The sequence below is a fragment of the Rhineura floridana genome, chromosome 1, assembly GCF_030035675.1.
Source record: "Rhineura floridana isolate rRhiFlo1 chromosome 1, rRhiFlo1.hap2, whole genome shotgun sequence".
NCBI lineage: Eukaryota > Metazoa > Chordata > Lepidosauria > Squamata > Rhineuridae > Rhineura > Rhineura floridana.
This window is the reverse complement of record NC_084480.1, coordinates 236,666,551-236,687,583: the sequence shown is the minus strand read 5'-3', so window position 1 is coordinate 236,687,583 and position 21,033 is coordinate 236,666,551. Positions and strand designations below refer to the sequence as shown.

Sequence of the window (21,033 nt, the reverse complement as noted above, 5' to 3'; positions counted from 1 at the left end):
TCAAAACTCTCCCATTCACACGGTATGGCATAGATCTAATTGGGGCATGATCTCCAGTATCAATGGAATGTATAACTATACTGGTTCGGCCAGGTTTGTTGCTAAAGAGATTCCTATAGGTTTTCAAAACTCTCAGAATCTCTTCTTTTACTTCCTCCTTCACCTCCTCTGACCATTCCACTTGATCTACCCCTCCTTTGTCTTTGCTTTCCTGTACCAAATCTGGAAGTTCAGGCCCACTTCCCTCAGGGAATAAGGTAACTTGCAACACCTGTGCATCCCTGGTATGGTAAGGCTTCAACATATTTACATGAACCACTTTGCTTTTGTTTAATTGGTCTGTGGTGATTACATACGTCACTGTGTCAAGCCTTTCTCTGATGGTATATGGTCCTTCCCAGTTAGCCTGTAATTTGTCATGTTTCCTGGGTATGAACGCCATAACCATATCTCCCACATCATACACACGTTCTCTGGCTGTTCTGTCATACCAGTAACGTTGCTTCTCCTGTGCTTGACTCAAATTCTCTTTCACCACTTCCATCATTTGTTTCACTGGTTCACATTCACCCTTTCTCTCAGCAGGCATCCACAGTCTATATAAAATCCCATTCTCACACACAACTTGATTCCTCAGTTTGTCAGTGAAAGGAATATGTTGGGTCAGGGCTTGTTCCTTTATCTGCTTCAAACTTATATCTTTATGCAGCTCTTCCCTGAATTGATCTGCTTCTTCCCCAGAGACCACTTGATACAGTTTGTCTCCTTCAGCAGGCCTGCTAGTGGTTGCTATGGTGACCTGAGGCTGATTAACAGATTCCACCCTGTTTGTTTCAGCCCCCCTTAATATGGCTTCTTTTTCTCTGCCAATTTGCTGTCTGGTCACTACATAGATCTTTCCTTGGGCGCCCATTACATCCCTTCCCAGTATTACTGGTTCTTGTTGCTGGGCATTAATGCCTACTTTATATCAGCCCTCTCGGCCTCTCCAAGTCACATCCACCAGGGCCACAGGCAAACTTTCTGGTTGCCCCCTCACTCCTTGGATAGTCACAGTTTCCTGAGGTAATATTACCTCAGATTTTATTAAATCTGGCCTCAGTAATGTCTGAGCGGCACCAGTATCAAGCAATGCCCAATAATTTGCCCCTTGTACACTCACTTCCTCTCTCAGACTTGAATCAAGGTCTGTTACTTCTGTCCAGTTTATCTGGCAGAACTGAACATTTTTCGCTGTTTCTAAAGCCTTGGGCTCTGTTTTCACTGCCCTTGTCTGAGCAGGATTACTAATGGGGTTGGCAACCTCACATTGAAAACGTAGGTGCCCCGGTCTACCACATTTGTAGCATAATTTCTCCTCACTTTTAGGGTACACAGATCCACTCTGGGGTGTCCTGTGCCCTTCAGATTTTAATGGAGGACTCACTCGCTGTGGTACCACATCCCTTCTGCCAGCATTATATGGTCTGGGTTTAAAATCTCTTGATGTTTTCCCCACCCAGCCAGTTCTGTTGGAGGCGAAGTGATCCGCCATCTCTGCGGCCTCCTGCACCGATGTAGGGGAACGGTCTTTGACCAGGAGCCTTATTTCTGGTGGTAACTGATGGTATAATTGATCCAATATCATGAGGTTTTTCACCTCCTCCACAGACTGAGCTTTGGCACTACTCATCCACTTTCCAAATATATCCATCAATTTTGCTCCCAGTTCCACAAAAGACCTCCCTGTCTGTATCTGGCAGTTTCTGAAAAGCTTTCTAAAATAATCAGGCCCCATCTGAATCTTTTAAACACTGCTTCTTTGAATTCAGCATAGGTGACGGGCCTGTCTGAGGGGAAATATTGGTATACCTCAGCCAATTCCCCTTTAATCAGGTTTGATAAATACTGCATGTATTTATCTTCAGGTAGCCCCCACAACTGAGCTGCTTTTTCAAAGGTGCTGAGGTAAATTTGAGGATCTTGACCAGGCTCATAGACAGCAAAGTCCTTTGGAGTAATTTTTATTTTTGCTCCATCTCTGTCCTTTCTTGTCTCATCAGAATGAAACTTCTCTCTTTCAAATTTTAACTTTTCTGCCTGTAATTCCGCATCCACTCTCATTCTCTCAGTTTCCATCCGCAATCTATCAGTTTCCAACTCTCGCTGTTTATCTTTTTCCTCAGCCTCAAAGACCCGCTGCTTTTCTTTCTCATCAGCCTCCCTCCTCAATCTCTCAGCTTCCAACTCCCTCTGCTTGTCTTTCCCATCAGCTTCCATCCTCAATCTCTCAGCTTCCAACTCCCTCTGCTTGTCTTTTTCCTCAGCCTCCCATCTTAACTTCTCTCTCAAGTACTCTATATAAACGGGATTGCTTAAATATCCTTCTGGGGTCTCTTCTCTGACAGGTTGTTTTTGCTGGACAGTAGCAAATCCTATAAGTGCTACCCTCAATTCATCTACCCCTTTACCCTCGTGAGGTAAATTGAATGTTATGCACTTCTCCACCAGCTCCTCTCTTTTCATTTTTATGTATTCAGCCATGGTGTTTGAGTTCACTCACTCTTTGCCACACACTCTTTGCCAGTCACTCTCACAAGTAATCTTGTTTTGTTATTTCTGTTTGCCACACAACTATTAGGGATTGTCTAGTATTCGTATCTCACTGCTACAGCCAACACCTGTGACGTAGTCTCCTTTGTCACCACGTGTCTTTGGGACTCTCTTTGGTTCATATCTGGATTCTCTGTTGTTCGTATCCCACCGCTACTGCCACCACATGTGATACGTCCTTCCCTGGCTCTCCCTGTCAGGTTCCTACCTGCGCGTGGCTACTGCCTGTCACTAGGCACCACCAGGGACTCCATCAGTCCGGACCGCTCTCTCTTATGGTTTCTCTCCCCGCTCTAGCACAGATCTCAACAGATCCCCCTGCTAGGCAACCACCAGTAACGTCCCAATACTAGTATTCCCAGAGACTCTGAATACTGGTATTGTTATTCTCTTCACCGCTGCCACCATTTGTTACAGTTCCCCTTCAGCCTTGGTCATTACCTTACCCTCCCTTCTGGTCTGTGAAACCCCAGCCAAGGATCAGGCCTTTGGTAAACCAAATTAAGTATTTATTACAGATAACAAAGCTAACAAGATTAACAAGATTTCTTCTTAAGGCACATAAGCATATGGTTTTACTCAATACTAATCCGAACTCCACCTCCCTCCTGGTAAACAACTCTCTAAACCCCACCAAGCAACCCACTCAGTTCTCTTCTCCCCCCCCCGATTCCACTCTCACTCTTCCTTTTATACATTCAGCCATTTTAAACACTCAGCCAATCATCTCACATTCTACTGCCCATTCACTCCCCCTCCTCTTTCACTCCACTTACCATGTATCTTCTAAAACAACAACACTTACCATATATACATTAATATAGGAACATCACAGGGACCTTTTGTAAATGTTCAGGTTGATTTTATTTAAATGCAAAAATGTTGTTCTTATGAATTTGTTCTTGTCATTGTATGCATGAATTCTGGACGGATTGAGGCCTACCCTAGAGCAAAGGCCAACACCATCACAATTACCAAAAGACTGTGGGAGGAATTCATTTGGTATCTCCTTTCCCTTATGAGCACCAGAGCAACAGCTAAGAAAAAAAAATCTGGACTTTCACTTCACGACCTCATAGGTTGCTCAATGTGAATCCCAGTTTCACCTCCTGTAAATCCTGCCCACTGTGATCTCAATTTAAATGATGAAATAGTCATGAATTATTGTAAGGTGTTAATGAAGTATGCTAAGGCCTTTCATTATAGATCCAGGTGGCCCTACCCAGAGAACCAGTGTCATCCTATCCAGCCAGGTGATTGGGTCCAAGTCAAGGTACATCAAAGGAAGACTTTGCTGGAACCTTGCCAGAAAGACCCCTTCCAGGTACTGCTGGACCTAGAACACAGCTGTAAAATGCCAAGGACTCCAGACATGGATGCACACGTCACATTGCAAGAAGCCTTCACCACCAGACCCTGAGGACTCCAGTAGCAGGACCAGTCAGACCCCCAGACGTCTTGACCCTGAAGAAAAAGAGGACTTCTGGCTTTGTTACTGGTTTTGGTTGGTTCCGTTCTTCCTTGTTTTGACAACTTTCTTCCTGCTTTTGTTTTCCTTTTTGAATTCACAACTAAAGATCTCCAAAGTCTGGTAGTGAGCCTTGCACCAGCGAGCAGGAAAGCCTTCAGCAAAGGGCCATAACAATGCCCTCAACGAAAGTCCAGTGGTAAGCCAAGTGCTCACTGGTGAATATTTGCCACTCCAAGACGCAGCTGAAAACATTCCAGGTACCATCTTAGAGAAAGAAAGAAGCCCTCCGCCTAGATCCCGTTTCCCAAAGTGGGTTTGGCCTGTTGTTGTGTGGCTTCTATTCTCTGGATTAGTCTGGCTGCTCCTGGCCTGGCCTGGACGTGCCTGGAGGAACCAGACCTGGTTCCTAGTTACTGCAGCTCCAAGGCAGCAGGCACCCAAGGTATATGAAACTGGTGGCAAACAACTAAATGACTCTGAATTCATGAAACTGTTTCCCAACAAGAGTTGGTGGAAACCTAGCCAACCTAAGCACTCTATGCATCATAGTTGGAACCACAAGAATTTTTTCATACAACTGATCAGATTTTTTATGAGACAGACAAATGGGATTTATGGTCTTGGTTCAGTTACATTTTTGGATCGTTTGGTTCTACCAATACATGGCTTATTGATATTGCTTGCTATATTAGTAGGAATTCATGCTATCATAATGCTTGTGCAATGCTGCTTAAGTTGTACCATGAAACCAATGCAAAAGCCTTTGAACCCAGAACAAAAACAGGACGTTTTTAACATGTATGAAGAGATTATAGAAATGAAAGAACATGAAAATGAAATCAATGGTTTAATGCAAATTTAAATTTAATAGGAGGTTGAGCTAGAAAAGCTCAAAAGGAAGGAACTGTGGAATTAAAATTCTATGGGTCTCAAAACTGTGGTCTGAACCTTCAAGATACAAAGAGAATGATGTGTAAGATGGTGATGAAGTGCTGCAGAGCACATGTACAGACTGTGTTACAGAATGTTCCGAGAAAATCGTTGATGTTTGACTTTCTGGAAAACCACAAACTAGATAGCACATGTGCATAGCTCAGGCGTTTATTTCACAAATAGTTGATAGATGTCAGTGTGATGATGGAAATCTGCTTCTGCACGCCTTAGAAATTTTGCTACAAGAGTGAATGGACGATTGTCTATGGGAGAGAGCTTTGGACTAGCACTTGTCTGAAGTTCTCTTCGAATGGCTGTTTGTTTGCTTTGCTTGGTTTTGTTTTACTTTCTTTTAAATAAAAAGTGTCTTTAGCAGATCTTGATGATTCAAACACAATGGGAAGTTTTATTTTCTTCCACAAGCCATTTTCCATAGAAACCACTTTTCTCCAGCCATCTTTCTCCCAGAGAGGTCACTTCCAGATCACCCATTTATTGAAGTATTTATCTTAATTAGACTAGATGATGTTGGCTATTTATTGATCATTCATTCCGATATGTTTGTGGGGAGGTTAGACAACACTGGATCAAGCAAATGATATCTTATACTTTCCAGTTCATTTCCCATCACTTTCCCCTATTGTAAAAAGTCTCATTTTGGGAGGAAGGGGATGGTTTGTGCAAGAGCTCCAAATCAACTCTAACTGCATAACCTGATTTTGCTGGCATGTGACTGAATCCCACCCAAAACTAGAGACAATCTGAATTAGGGGCAGAGAATAAATTCTTTTCAGTTCACATTTAAAGCTGAACCTATCAATTTTTCACTTTCTGAAATAATATGAGAACTGAAACACAGCCATCTTTCGAAATCCACTTATCCATATTTTGCAGTTCTCCAACCAATGTTTGCACTCCAATCCCCCATGATTATCAGCACATCTTGTTTTGGTGTGTGATCAATTTCTTCCTGTACTTCTGCGTAAAATCTCTCCAATTCCTCATTTGCGTTTGCCGTCGGAGCATAGACTTCGATGATGGTTATGTTGATAGGTTTCCGGTTTAATCTCATTGATATAACTCGCTCAGACCTTGTGTTGTAGCTCCTAATTGCTCTTGCTACATCACTTCTCACTATTAACGCAACCCCATTTCTTCTTAATTTCTCATATCCTGCATAACATATTTTGTAGTTGCATGATTGAAAATGTCCCATTCCCGTCCATTTTAGTTCGCTCACACCAAGTATTGTAATGTTGATGCGTTCCATTTCTTGCTTGACAATTTCTAACTTTCCCTGGTTCATGCTTCTCACATTCCATGTTCCTATTGTGTGCGTCGTACAACTCCAGACTCTCCTTTTGCATCTGTGCGCATCAGCCTCTGGGCTTCCTTTCATCTTTGACCCAGCTGCATCATTAGTCACAGCGCTACTCGTACTTGTCCTTTGTTCTTCCCCGGTAGCTTGCTGAGTGCCTTCTGACTTGGGGGTCTCATCTTCCAGCACTATCTCGTGTTGCATTTTGGATACTCTGTTCATAGGGTTTTTGTGGTAAGAGATATTCAGAGGTGGTTTATGTGATGTTCCTATATATTAGTGTATATATGGTAAGTGCTGGTTGTTTAGAGTATACATGGTAAGTAGTGAAAGAGGAGGGGGAGTGAATGGGCAATAGAATGCTTGATGATTGGCTGAATGTTTAAAATGGCTGACAGTATAAATGAAAGGATGACAGGTAAATCTGGGTGAATGTGAGGTGGTAAATTGTGGAACAGGGGGGAGAAGAGAAAGAGTGGATTGCTTGGTGGGGTTTAGAGAGTTGTTTACCAGGAGGGAGGTGGAGTTCAGATTAGTATTGAGTAAAACCATATGCTTATGTGCCTTAAGAAGAAATCTTGTTAATCTTGTTAGCTTTGTTGTAATAAATACTTAATTTGGTTTACCAAAGGCCTGATCCTTGGCTGGGGTTTCACAGACCAGAAGGGAGGGTAAGGTAATGGCCAAGGCTGAAGGGGAACTGTAACAAATGGTGGCAGCGGTGAAGAGAATAACAATACCAGTATTCAGAGTCTCTGGGAATACTAGTATTGGGACGTTACTGGTGGTTGCCTAGCAGGGGGATCTGTTGAGATCTGTGCTAGAGAGGGGAGAGAAATCATAAGAGAGTGTGGTCCGGACTGGTGGAGTCCCTGGTGGTGCCTAGAGACAGGCAGTAACCACGAGCAGGTAGGAACCTGACAGGGAGAGCCAGGGAAGAACGCATCACAGTTTACCATTGCCTTCCTCTGAGTTTGGATGCATCTTAGTCTGGTGTTTCAGCTTTGACCATTCCTCCTTGGGTGCCCCTGCTAGGAGTCTAGCCTACTGACTGGCCGAGATAAAATAAAAGGAAGATGGAAGCAATACACTGAAGAACTCTATAAAAGAGATGACAGGATGATAGATTCATTCACGGAGGAACCATATGATGAAGAACTAGAAATTTTAGAATGAGAGGTGAAAGCTGCTCTTAAAATACTTGGAAGAAACAAATCATCAGGAATAGATGGCATACCAATAGAGTTGCTACAAGCTACTGAGACTGAATCTGTCCAAATTTTGACAAAAATCTGTCAAGAAATATGGAAAACTAAACAATGGCCCACAGACTGGAAGCGTTCCATATATATCCCAATTCCAAAGAAAGGGGATTCCAGGGAATGCAGTAATTATCGAACTATTGCCTTAATATTCCATTCAAGTAATGCTCAAGATTCTACAACAAAGGTTCTTACCATATATGGAGCGAGAAATGCCAGACGTCCAAGCTGGATTTAGAAAGGGAAGAGGCACCAGAGATCATATCGCAAACATACGTTGGATAATGGAACGGACCAAGGAATTTCAGAAGAAAATCACCCTGTGCTTTATAGATTACAGCAAAGCCTTTGACTGTGTAGATCATAAAAAACTATGGAATGCTTTAAAAGAAATGGGGGTGCCACAGCATCTGATTGCCCTGATGCGCAACCTATACTCTGCATAAGAGGCTACTGTAAGGACAGAATATGGAGAAACCAATTGGTTCCCAATAGAAAACGGTGAGACGGGTGTATTTTATCACCCTATTTTTTTATTCTATACACAGAACATATCATACATAAAGTAGGATTGGACCAAGATGAAGGAGGTGTGAAAATTGGAGGGAGAAATATTAATAATTTAAGATATGCAGACGATACCATACTGCTAGCTGAAACCAGTAATGATTTGAAACGAATGGTGATGAAAGTTAAAGAGGAAAGCACAAAAGCAGGACTACAGCTCAACGTCAAAAGACTAAAGTAATGACAACAGAAGATTTATGCAACTTTACAGTTGACAATCTAGGACATTGAACTTGTCAAGGATTATCAATACCTCTGCACAGTCATTAACCAAAATGGAGACAATAGTCAAGAAATCAGGCTAGGACTAGGGAGGGGACCTATGAGAGAACTAGACTTCAAATGTAAAGATGTAAGGACCATTCAGACCATGTGTCAGAAGGCAGAGCTGGGGTCCCAATCCCGGGGAGCTGGATCCCGGAGAGTTGGGAGAAGAGTATTCGGATGGATGGCAGAGGGAAGGGGGAGGAACTTCCCCCCTTTGGAGCGAAGACAAAACAGAGGAACTGCCAGTGATAAGGTCGCTTAGCAACGGGGAGCCTGAAGCCCTCCCTGGACATTCTCACGCCTCCCCCTCTTTCAGGCTCAGAGCAAGAGGGGGAAGAGGGAGGGCTGCTCACAGCCGAAAAGCGGGGAGGCAGTTTACCATCAGCCCCTCCCCTATCCCCCATCCTGGAATCGGAAACTTCAGAAGAGGAGGGGGTGATGCTTCCCCCCTCACCGCGCACACGCAGACAGCTGAAAAGACAGGAGAGAAGGGGGGGAAGGCGGGCAGTACCTGAGGGGCAGTTAAGGAGGAGCGAAAGATTGCGCGCCCGTTTGGCCCCTTCTTAAAGAACAGGCGGGAAGAAGTCCCTTGCTCTGTCAACTTTCTCCCAATGCCGCAGGACCTGTATCCCTATATTGATTCATGAGAAAACGCAGTCTTTGTTTGGACATTACCCTAATAAAACACGAATTAACTACAATCGTTGGTCTGGTTCCTGAGTCACATCCTGGGCCTGACACCATGGTATTCCTGATCTCTATGTATGGATGTGAAAGTTGGATAGTGAAAAAAGCGGATAATAGAAAAATTAACTCATTTGAAATGTGGTGTTGGAGAAGAGCTCTGCGCATACCATGGACTGCGAAAAAGACAAATAATTGGGTGTTACAACAAATTAAACCAGAACTATCACTAGAAGCTAAAATGATGAAACTGAGGTTATCATACTTTGGACACGTAATGAGAAGACATGATTCATTAGAAAAGATAATAATGCTGGGAAAAACAGAAGGTAGAAAAAGAGGAAGGCCAAACAAGAGATGGATTGATTTCATAAAGGAAGCCACAGACCTGAACTTACAAGATCTGAACAGGTTCATGACAGATGCTCTTGGAGGTCACTGATTCATAGGGTTGCGATAAGTCGTAGTCGACTTGGAGGCACATAACAACAACCAGTGTTACAAAAATGCTATTTTAGGGGAAAGTGTGCATGAAAATGAATACAATAATTTAAATAATACAAAAATGCATTATATTAGGAGAAATTGCTTTCAAAAACAGGCTTATTAGGAGAAATATGCATTTTTATTAGGATTCCTTTTTAAAAAAAATTGCAGATTGCTGCAGAAATGCAAAGAACTGAATTTAAGATTGTAAAAAATTGGAAACTGAGAGAAGCAAAATTGACAGGTCCCTCCATCACTAAGGAAGCACTCTGAGACTGGGAGTAACTCTCACTAGTGGAAAAACAGCTGAGGAGGAGTGATTGGGAAGCAGGAGCATAGGCAAGGAAATGCCTCTCACCTGCTCGTTTTGTACTTTAAGCCCCTACTCAACTCCTGCTTTATAGGAATTTGGCACAACCAACATTCTCACACATGGGCTGTACCACCAAAACATATAATAGGAGTCTATACTGGTCCTCACATAGTTTTTATATCCAGAGATAATCAGTAAAGCAAAGATTTTTCCGAAGTATATGAAGTAACTTTTAAAAAATGAATTCAAATAGAAAATGTGCAGATGTGTAAAAGACCTTCCAAAACTTCTTAAATGGAAATGAATACTATCCTTATTCCAACAACGAGAGTACATGGGAATAAACGAGAGGCAAGTAAGCTTGCTGCAGAGCAGATAGCATTCAGGGCCCAGGCACAATCCTGCCTGTCTGTGAGATGTATGAGGAGTGGAGAAATGTGAATTAAAGAACTGAATAGGACAAGCACATGAAATATAAATGTGTGTGTTTGTGGGGGAAGGAGAAGGATCATAACTGACCCTGTGGTGAAACAGTATTGTTTTACTTATGTTTGTTACCTTTCGCAGAAAATTAAAGGGTTGGATGGATTACTTCATCACCCCACAAGTATACTTGGAGTAATCAGTTCCAAATACACTTGCTTTACTATTTCTCCACCAGGACTAATGACCTAAGTAATAACAACTACTCATCATAATAATCTTGTCTACTGTCTGTTTTGGCTTACATAACAAATATTTCAAATCATGCATCACAGTGATAACTGTATTAACTGTTCAAGTTATTTTGCAGAAGCAAAGTTTACTATGTTTCCTATATCTGAATATTTCAATTTCATTTAGTAATATTCAACTTTTATTCCTTTATCTTATTGTGTTTTTAACAATATACATGAACACAAAGTCCTTTTCACATCTGAAGAATAAATGACAATAACGTGGAAATGAATAATGAATAAAGATACCATTAAAAAGCTAAATGCTTATTTCTAGTCTATGTACCCCCTGATGCCCACCCACTATCAGAATCTGATATTAAAGCAAACTTTACAATATTAATATTTTACATTAACCTCTAAACTGCCATGTATCCCTCTGACTTTCACCCACTTACAGTGGTTCATAACCTGGGGTGCACGCAGGGATGCGAGGCGTTTTGTAGGGGTGCGAGGCATTGTTCAAGAAATTTTCAAAATTCATTTAATCTTAGCTAAGTTAGGCTAAAACACACATTAAAATAAAAAAAATGAACAGTATTTTTTCAGGGGGTGCAAGAGCATATTTATATAAATAAATAAAATAAATTTTGGAAATCCAAGGGGTGCTGGCAGTGGAAAAGATTAAGAACCACTACACTATCAGAATCTGATAATATAGCAAACATTATGATATTCATATTTTATATTAACCAGTAAAGTGCCATGTACACTAAAAGGGCTATATAAATAAAACATCCAATATTATTATAGAAGCATCCTTGATTATATGAACTGTCTCCCAGAAAGAGAAATATAATCTACTGAAGTTTTAATGAAAAAATTAAAACCTCTGAAATTATGGTAACTATTTAAGCTTTGCAAGCTTTGATGACAAAAGTCTAGAAATTATCAGCAAATTTTGTTTGGGAAAAAAAATCTTTATATACAAGCATAGTTGCAACCCACTGAAATACTAGGCATGCGCTAAAGCATATTAAAATCAGTATCATTAAGCACACACTATCTGTGTTGGTTTTGTGACCGAAGTGAGAACTATGGTATACAGCTAAAAGATACTGAAAAGTATGTATTTTAACTGCCATTGAAATACCTGTATCAGACAACCAGACTAGTAACTGTACCTTCATGACATCTCGATAAGACTGTATAACTTCAACATCTTCTCCTTCATTTTCTTCTTCTACTCCTTCATCCAGAGCCTCATAGCCTTCATCTTTGCTTCCATCTGCTTCTACTGTATTAGTCATATGATCAATAAGTTGTTCCAAGGGAGGGCTTAGCTCTCGCTCTTCATTTTCTTTCAAGCCATAGTCCAGAGCTTTATAAATAATAATTGCCAATGATTCTATTACCTGAAAAGAAGGATAACATCACTTTAAATAAATTAGTACTAATATATTGCTACTATTAGCCGGTACAATATCGACCAGGAAATACACTCTCTGCTGTATCAATGTTTCACAATAAAGTATCAAATATAGCACAAAAATGGAAATATCACAATTAATGAGGTCCTAATACCTAAACCCTCTAAATCCTGCTCCTTGTGCGGGTAAGTTTTGACACCACAAGAACAGAACAGAACAGAAGAGGTTTGTGTGTGTAATGCGACTAGTAAGACGCCATAACAATGCTGAGCTTATTGAGGTGATAAGGAATAAGGTATACAAATGGAAAAAATAATTTGAATATGTTAAGCAAACCAGGTGATGTATACTGTAATATTAAAATGTAGAATGGCTTTTACTGGAGTAATGAAGCAGTGGCCACTCTTTCTATCAGTAAAATGGTTATCCAGCTGTGTGCCCCAAAGAGTAAAGTCTAGAACTGGTCCCTACACCAAGTAGTAGTAGTAGTAGCAGCAGCAGCAGCAGCAGCAGCAATTGTTTGCTGTTGTTGTGATGTTATTGTTATTCCAGACTTACTTGCAAAAGCATGCTCCCCAAATCTCACAGGAATAAGGGTGGTATCAGCATGCTAGCCTTATGCTGAGGGCAAACATAGTATGGGTGGCAGAGAGTAGCAGATAGGAGCAAGCTTAAGCATACCACCTAGGGTTGCCTGGTCTCCAGTTTTCAACTGAAGACTTTGGATTTTTGGGGTTCTCTCCAGATCTCCAGGTGAGTTACCCCAATCTACAGACTCTCAGCTTTCATATTAAAAAGTTTCTAGGTGGTCTGGTTCAAGAGATATACTCCAAAACATCAGCCCACCCCACCCCGGCAACTTCTGTTAAACAAGCTTGTAGTTGGCTGCTCTAACCCAGCCCTTTCATGTTTGCAGCCAATAAGTGAAGTCAGAGTTGTGATTGACAAGGGATTTGTTGACCTCCAGGCAATAGATAGAAACCATTGCAAGGCCAGAAAACTGTAGCCTTTTCCTGCTTGTCTGAAAATCTCATAAATTGAGTAAGTTTATAACTTTCAGCAACCTGTGAGATAGGGTTGCCGATGGGGGGGGGGGAGCAAGCTCATATCCCTGATATTGAGCATCTTGATCTCGGGATGAACATGGTTTCCTATGTTCCTCTCCTGACCCCAAGACAAGCATCTGCAATGGCTTCAGGGCTGAAGGGGGGAAACAAAGTCACTGCAAGTGCTGAACAGCTGCCATTGCAGCCCCAGTTCAAGCCAAGAAGACGGTTGTGCTTGATTTCCCTGGAGACCACTATTTTATGGACAGCTGCTACTGCTATTTCACACTCTCAACTTCAGCTGGATGCTCCCAACTGAGGCATGGAGGTATTCCAGGCAGTTTTTCCTGAAGAAACCAAGCACAGGAAAACTCGCTTCAGTTAGACAGTGGCACATATTACCAAAACTGACTACATAGAGAGAATCCAAGGAAACCAACCAGAGCACCTATGCTGCAACAAATGTTCCTGAAGCTAGAGGGGCTAAATCATCTGTCTCCAAGACTGGTCTTTTGTGTGGACAAAGAGCCTGGCTGTGACAATGGACTGGATGAGGGCTAATAAACTGAGGCTCAATCCAGACAAGACTGAGATGCTGCTAGTGGGTGGTTCTTCTGACCGGATGGTGGATGCCCAACCTGCTCTGGATGGGGTTGCACTCTCCCTGAAGGAGCAGGTTCATAGCTTGGGGGTTCTCCTAGAACCATCTCTGTCACTTGAGGCTCAGGTAGCCTTGGTGGCATGGAGTGCCTTCTACCAACTTTGGTTGGTGGCCCAGCTACACCCCTATCTGGACAGGGATAACCTGGCTTGTGGTCCATGCTCTGGAAACCTCCAAGTTAGATTACTGCAATGCGCTCTACGTGGGGCTGCCTTTGAAGACGGTTCAGAAACAACAGCTTGTGCAAAATGCAGCGGCCAGATTGGTAACGGGGACCAGACGGTTCGAACATATAAAACCGATTCTGGCCTGCTTGCATTGGCTGCCTGTATGTTTCTGAGCTCGATTCAAGGTGCTGGTTTTAACCTATAAAGCCTTACACGGCTTGGGACCACAATACCTGATGGAACGCCTCTCCCGACACGAGCCCACCCATACACTACGCTCAACATCCAAGGCCCTCCTCTGAGGGTTCCTACTCCAAGGGAAGCTGGGAGGATGGCAAGAAGGGAGAGGGCTTTCTCAGTGGTGGCCCCCAAATTATAGAATGATCTCCCTGACGAGGTGTGTCTGGCGCCAACACTGTTATCTTTTCGGCACCAGGTCAAGACTTTCCTCTTCTCCCAGGCATTTTGGCATGTGTTTTTACATTGCTTTCTTAAAATGTGTTTTTAAATTTGTATATTTCTTTTTAATGTTTTTAATTGTTGTAAACTTCCCCGAGAGCTTCAGCTATGGGGCAATATACAAATGCAATAAATAAATAAATAGAGAGTACACAGAGGAAAAATTTCTTATTTGCCCTGTCCTCCTCCCTCCTTTTTGTGGAGTCCCAGTTGTGCAACAAATTTAACACATAAGCTGAAAGATATAAAATAAGCACCAAAGTGTGAGGTGTAACTTACTTACATGGTTACACTTTATAATATGAATTATTCTTTGCATTAAAAAGCATTTCTAGCTTACAGTCCCCCCACCCCAAGGTACTTCCATTATGTATGAATTAGAACTGCATAATTCCAGGTGGCTTGGTCTAAAGGGCAGAAGCCAATGCTATCTAGAAATGCTTTATTGGTAGACATACAGCAGAAGACGCAGATCTCCACCAAACATCTTAAAAGCAGAAGGGAGGAGATACAATTTAGAGGGGTGCTAAACATTTTCACCACCCACGTTTATCCCTATCTTTCATTAGCCAGGATTCTGAGAGAAATGTTCAGGATAGACATAGTGGGTAGGGGAAGGGTTAAGGACCACTTCTGTATCCCTTCTCCAAATCACACCCTCCTTTGCTACTATTTAGATGCTTGATGCTTGTTGTTGTTATGTGCCTTCAAGTCAATTACAACTTATGGCGACCCTATGAATCAGCGACCTCCAAGAGCATCTGTCATGAACCACCCTGACTTGATGCTTAATGGACTGGAAACATCTAGCTTGCACACATTTTTGTTTAATGAAGATAGATGATGGACTAAATGAATTCTTTTTAGAATAATAGTATGGGAAAGCTCTCTCTCTAATAATTATTTAACATTTTAATTTTACTGAGTTCTTTCACTCTTTGTTAACCACATTACAATATACATTTTCTATCCATTTAAAATGAACTTTGAAAACCGTTTTCATTTTTCAGACATTTTGAAACATTTAATATTTATCATGCATGCCATTCTCCCACACATTACACACAATAGGGCATTGTTTATATGCTTGATATCTTCCTGAGACTGCCCATGTTCAGAAATAAAGTAACAAAGCTCTAAGGCATGGCTGTACTTGTAAACAAAATTTCCAGCCAAACTTCAAGCCACACTTGTAATCTTCAGAGCTGGTCATCCCTACATGAGTCTGAGGCACAAGTGATCCTGCTGTCAAGAAGAATCAGAGTAACTCAGAATACTTGTGTGTTAAGTTCCCAAAGTGTGGGTCTCTTCTATATTCCTAAATAATCTTTACCCTGCCATGTTAAAGGACATACTAAGTTCTATAACACCTGGTTATGATGTTTCTTAAAAACTAAGTTTTCTAAGTTGCAGAAAAATTATAGCAGAGCAAAAGCTGTCACCCATATTCAATAAAAAAACTGCCCAAATCATTCCCCTGTCTAGCCTCCTATGTGTCTAGTATCTGTGTGAAGGGTGGGAGCAGGCAGGTCAGCCCCACATGCTATGTCCATGCATTCAGCACTGCCAGAAAGGAGAGTATATGCAGATAAGCTCTTTTACAATAGTCTGTTTAATGTGGAGACATTGGAAATGGGATCAGAGAGTACATAGCTGTAGTTGGTGAGGTTGACAGGCATAGTCCCAATTTTCCCTCCACAAATATGCTGTAGAGATGAAGAGCCCTACAGTGTGGAATCCAGCAGCATAACCACAGCAGGGAATGGGAAGTATGTTCCATGTTTAATTTGAAGTAAATATTACTTTGTTTCTAATCTCCTATTTTGTATATTCCGCTTCCACAACGGCTTTAGATACAGTAGGGCCCCACTCATACAGCAGACTAGGTTCCAGACCCCCGCCAAAAAGCAAAATCTGCTGAAAAGCGGATCAGCTGTAGTGCGGGGGTCTGGAACCTCACCTGCTGATCGTGCCAGAGGAAGAGATCAGCTGTAGCACGCTACAGCTGATCTTCCCCTTCTCCTGCGGGATCAGCTAGAGCGCAGGAGTCTGATCACCACAGAGGAGATCAGCTGGAGTGCACTGCAGCTGATCTTCCCCTCCTCCAGCGCGATCAGCTGGAGCGCGGGAGTCTGATCTTCCCCTCCTCCGCGAGATCAGCTGGAGCGCGGGGAGCTCCAGCTGACTGCCCCGCTGGCGCCATATTAGCGGAATGCCAAGAAGCGGGGTGCCGAGAACTGGGGCCCTATTGTATACAAAATCCTCTTTCTACCTGTAGTTGTGTGTATTTTCCCTTGATACTTTCCATTTTAATTAGATGGCATAAAGTAAATCAAAAGCAGATGCTTGCTTCCACTGCTGGGCAATCCTCTTATTGCTGCCAGAAGTTTCTTGCTGGATTTGGGAAGGCACCAGTTTATAATTTTGTAGAATCGTAGAGTTGGAAAGGGCCTATAAAGCCATTGAGTCCAATTCCTGTTCAATGCAGAAATCCAAATTAAAGCATACCCAACCGGTGCCTGTCCAGCTGCCTCTTGAATGCCTCCAGTGTTGGAGAGCCCAACACCTCCCTGTGTTATTGGCTCCACTGTTGTACTGCTCTAACAATTAGAAAGCTTTTCCTGATGTTCAGCTGAAATCTGGCTTCCTGCAACTTGGGCCCATTATTCCATGTCCTGCACTCTGCGATGATCAAAAAAAGGTCCTGGCCTTCCTCTGTGTGGCAATGTTTCAAGTACTTGAATAGTGCTATCATATCTCCCCTCAGTCTTCTCTTCTCCAGGCTAAACATGCCCAGTTCTTTCAGTCTCTCCTCATAGGGCTTGGTTTCTAGTCCCCTGATCATCCTTGTTGCCCTCCTCTGAACCTGTTCCTGTTTGTCTGCATCATTCTTAAAGTGTGGTGTCCAGACCTGGACACACTACTCAAGATGAGGCCTAACCAGTGCTGAATACAAGCGAACCAATACTTCACACGATTTGGAAATTATACTTCTGTTAATGTAGCCTAAAATAGCATTTGCCTAGTTTGCAGTCACATTGCACTGTTCGCTCATATTCAGCTTGTGATCAACAACAATCCCAAGATCCTTAACGCATGTAGTATTGCTGAGCCAAGTATCCCCCATCTTTAACTGTGTATTTGGTTTCTTTTTCACAGGTGTAGAACTTTGCATTTATCCCTGTTAAATTTCATTCTGTTGTTTTCAGGCCAGCCTATCAAGATCACTTTGAATTTTGGACTTCCGGGAAGGGTGACTTCGCTTGTGCCTGCTTTTGGGACGGGCTCCCGCCTCAAAAGAAGCTTATTCAGAAGCGAGCCCAATCCCTGGGGCTGATGGGAGTTGTAGTTTAAAGAAGTAACTTTTCCAAGCTCTGGATTCACGTGGTGGTGATGAAATGCCTTGTGCTACCATTTTACTACAGTAAATTTGTTATTACTAGTCAATATACATTTGCCATTTATGAAGGAGTCGGAGTCGGAGTTGGAACATTTCTACCGACTCCGACTCCACCCAAAATTGCTCCTGACTCCGACTCCACAGCCCTGGTAGCCAACTGTGGATTCACCTGATATTTATTCCATTCAGCCCACATTTAGCTAGCTTGCTAATCAGAATATCATGGGGCACTTCATCAAAAGCTTTGCTGAAGTCAAGATATATTATGTCCTCAGCATTCCCACAGTAATTCAGCATATGAAAGAGCACTGTAAATCAGAGAAAGCCTTGTAGTATTTTTTTAAAAAGATCTTGATAAGAGAAGGGGACAATGGATTAATAATGGTTTACTTCTGTCTGAAAGATTCTAACCTATATTCATTGATTAAACTGACTTTACTGAATGGATAGGTCAGGGAGTTTAAGAAAAATCAAACTCCATGATGTATAGCAGTTTGAAGATTCATCCTATCTGAAATGTATCTCACCAGATAAAAGTGGGCATACAAAACCCATTCCGTAATAGCATATATACGCTATGACTACCCCTGCAGTCAAAGCAAAGAAGCAAAGAATGGTTTTCTAAAACCTCTCCGCAGTGTACCATCAGTGTAGTTCTTCAAAGCACTGGAATGGTAAGAGAAATTCCTCCAGCCCTAGATTTTGTAGAATTTCTTTTCAAGGTTTCAATATGCATATGCAATAATGCATTTCTGTTTTTCCTCCCATCACTGCAGCCAAAAATCTTCATTATAACAAAGCATTTTATTACATCCATTTTTATGCTTCTTATTTTCAGCAGATTTTGGTACAACTGCATAGCACCTAAACAGCCTTATTTGACAGCCTGCTCCTTCCTCCCCCATTCCATCTTTTCATTTCATTCCATCCCATCCTGATTTCATGCCACCCCGGGCTCCTTCTAGGAGGAGGGGTGGTATATAAATTTAATAAATAAATAATCTTAAGACTGTGGTGGGATGCAGACTCCATGACTTCAACATCAAGAAAAATCATTTTCCTCTCCCCATCCACTAATGGTCTGTTTATCGTTTAACCAGATGAAAAGTACTGGAGAACTCAAAGGTTGCAAACTATTCTGTGATATTTTGGATGTCCCAATAATTGCCCTAATGTGGATAATGTAAAACAGAAGCTATGCAGCTGAATAATCATTATTTAGTAACAAAATTAACTTACATTCAGGAGTGTTTTCATGTATTCATTGGTGTGTGATAAAATATTGTCCCTGGGGTGGGGAGAATATGTCACATATTCTATTGAGTTAGATGATTCAGCTTGTGACATACACTTACTTGAGAGTTAGTCCTGCTGAACTCAGTGGGGCTAATTGACAGTGTAATCCTATATATTTAGTTAGAAGTAAAGCAGACATGTATAGGATTACACTGTCATTTTTATTTAGGGTCTAACAGATAGTCAATGCCCATGCCATTGCATGTTAAAAGATTTATTTAATGCATTCCTGAGATGATAATTTAGATCAGACTAAAGCCAAAATAATCAAAACAGGAATTCCAGCAGCACAGACATTTTTCTCTTTATTGGCACATGACTTTTCTTCAACATCCTTGAGAACAGTATGCGCAGGTGGAATTAATCTTTGTTTAAACTCTTCGGTTGAAGGACTGTTAATCTTTCTGTTTGGAAAGTACTCATGTGAACTCCCTCAGCAAACCAAGAAAGAAATCAAAGAGTTTTATTCGAATGGAATGTATTAAAATCTAGGTTTTATCCTACCAATAACTCATACTGTAAGCCTATTATATTTTTAATGATTAATATGATGAATATTAACACAAGAGTTCAAATGAAAGTTAACCTGTAGAATTGCACCCCAAATAATATTCAGTGCAAAAAAACTATAGAAATTCTCATTACAATAATAACTTAGAAATATTAGCAAGTGCAAAATATTGCAATTAGACAGAATGTCTCATCAAGTGCAAAGTTAATATAATGTATTTATTTCAGTGTCTCTGCAATACAATACAATTTCAGTGTCTATGCTGCTATTAACAACTCCAGAAAGAGAACATTTTGCAGAAAAATATATCCTTTTTTAAAGAGTTTGTCTGCAGTGATTACAATCCCTGGGATTATTGAGTTAGTCTAAACTGAGTGCAATGAGTCAACATATCTGCCATCATAGCATCGATCAGGTGAGCACAGGCTACAAACTGTAGGGCAACAGTCAATGAGATTCCTATTGCTGACTGGCACAGGAATCTGTCCTGGATCACAAAAAAAGTAGTGATGCTGCTTACACCATACTGTCGTTCCCATTAGAGATAAAATGCACCACTGAAGCATTACATTGTCAATGTACTATAGAATGAGAGAAGTATCATGCAATCTGCCATGACTAATTTTGAACTGCTGTCTGTATGCCACGCAGGATGAAGCTGATATGCCAGATCATGTAGCTATGAACTGTAAGTCACTGATATTCAAATTCATACAGCCACATTATTCATAAACTAATGTGTCTGCACCCTATACTAGGCTGCAAAGGTGGATACTGGTATAATATTGTCTTCTCAAGATACAAAAATTTTGCACTTTATATACACTTCAAGAAATACAGGTTTGTATTCAACTAAGTTCCACTCAGCGCAGAAATTGAAATTAATAAACCTAAGTTAGTCATGTCTATTAACCTCAATGGGTCTACTCTGAGCAGCACTAGCACTGAACACTACCCACAACTTTTAAACCTTGCACCAACATATGGTTGTAAATAAAATACAATTTCAATGCCTCCTGAAGGCCCACAAGTCACTGGATTAGATCTTATTTAGCAGTAGGATAGAACATATCTGTCCTTATGTTGCTAAACAACAAACTATTGTAATCCCAAGGAACTTTAACAACCATGATCTCTCTGCTTAGGAAGGGGTGAGGAAGTGATAGAGGAATGAAAAAAATACATAAAAATACCTAGCAGAATGCTTTGCGTGTGTGTTCTTTTACAGCTAATTGGCAGACTTAAACATCTTGCATACAAAGCTCTCTCCTTAATTTCCTACTGGATATTACAGTCCTACATAATATCTATGGTATGCAAGTGTAGGAGGTTGATCCCTTAATTTCAAAATAAAATGTACACATGTTATTAAAGAAACTAGTGGGGAAAAAGACAGAGCATAGAAAGTAGGAACCCCCAAACAGAATACTTCCCTACACACACAAAACTCACATAAAGACCAGCAGAACTAGGCACTGGATAGAACAAAGACAGCTTTCACTGAATGCTGTGTA

The 21,033-nt window shown here is 41.3% G+C and overlaps 1 protein-coding gene across 2 annotated transcripts in view; it reads right to left on the bottom strand.

Moving 5' to 3' along the window:
• Positions 1-21,033, bottom strand: part of SPIRE1 (spire type actin nucleation factor 1) — a 160,885-nt gene that overhangs the window by 96,875 nt on the left and 42,977 nt on the right. For both annotated transcript variants that reach the window (XM_061594984.1, XM_061594991.1), the window contains exon 3: positions 11,734-11,964. In XM_061594984.1, coding sequence (XP_061450968.1) covers positions 11,734-11,964 — 231 coding nt within the window. The remainder of the gene's footprint in view (positions 1-11,733; positions 11,965-21,033) is intronic.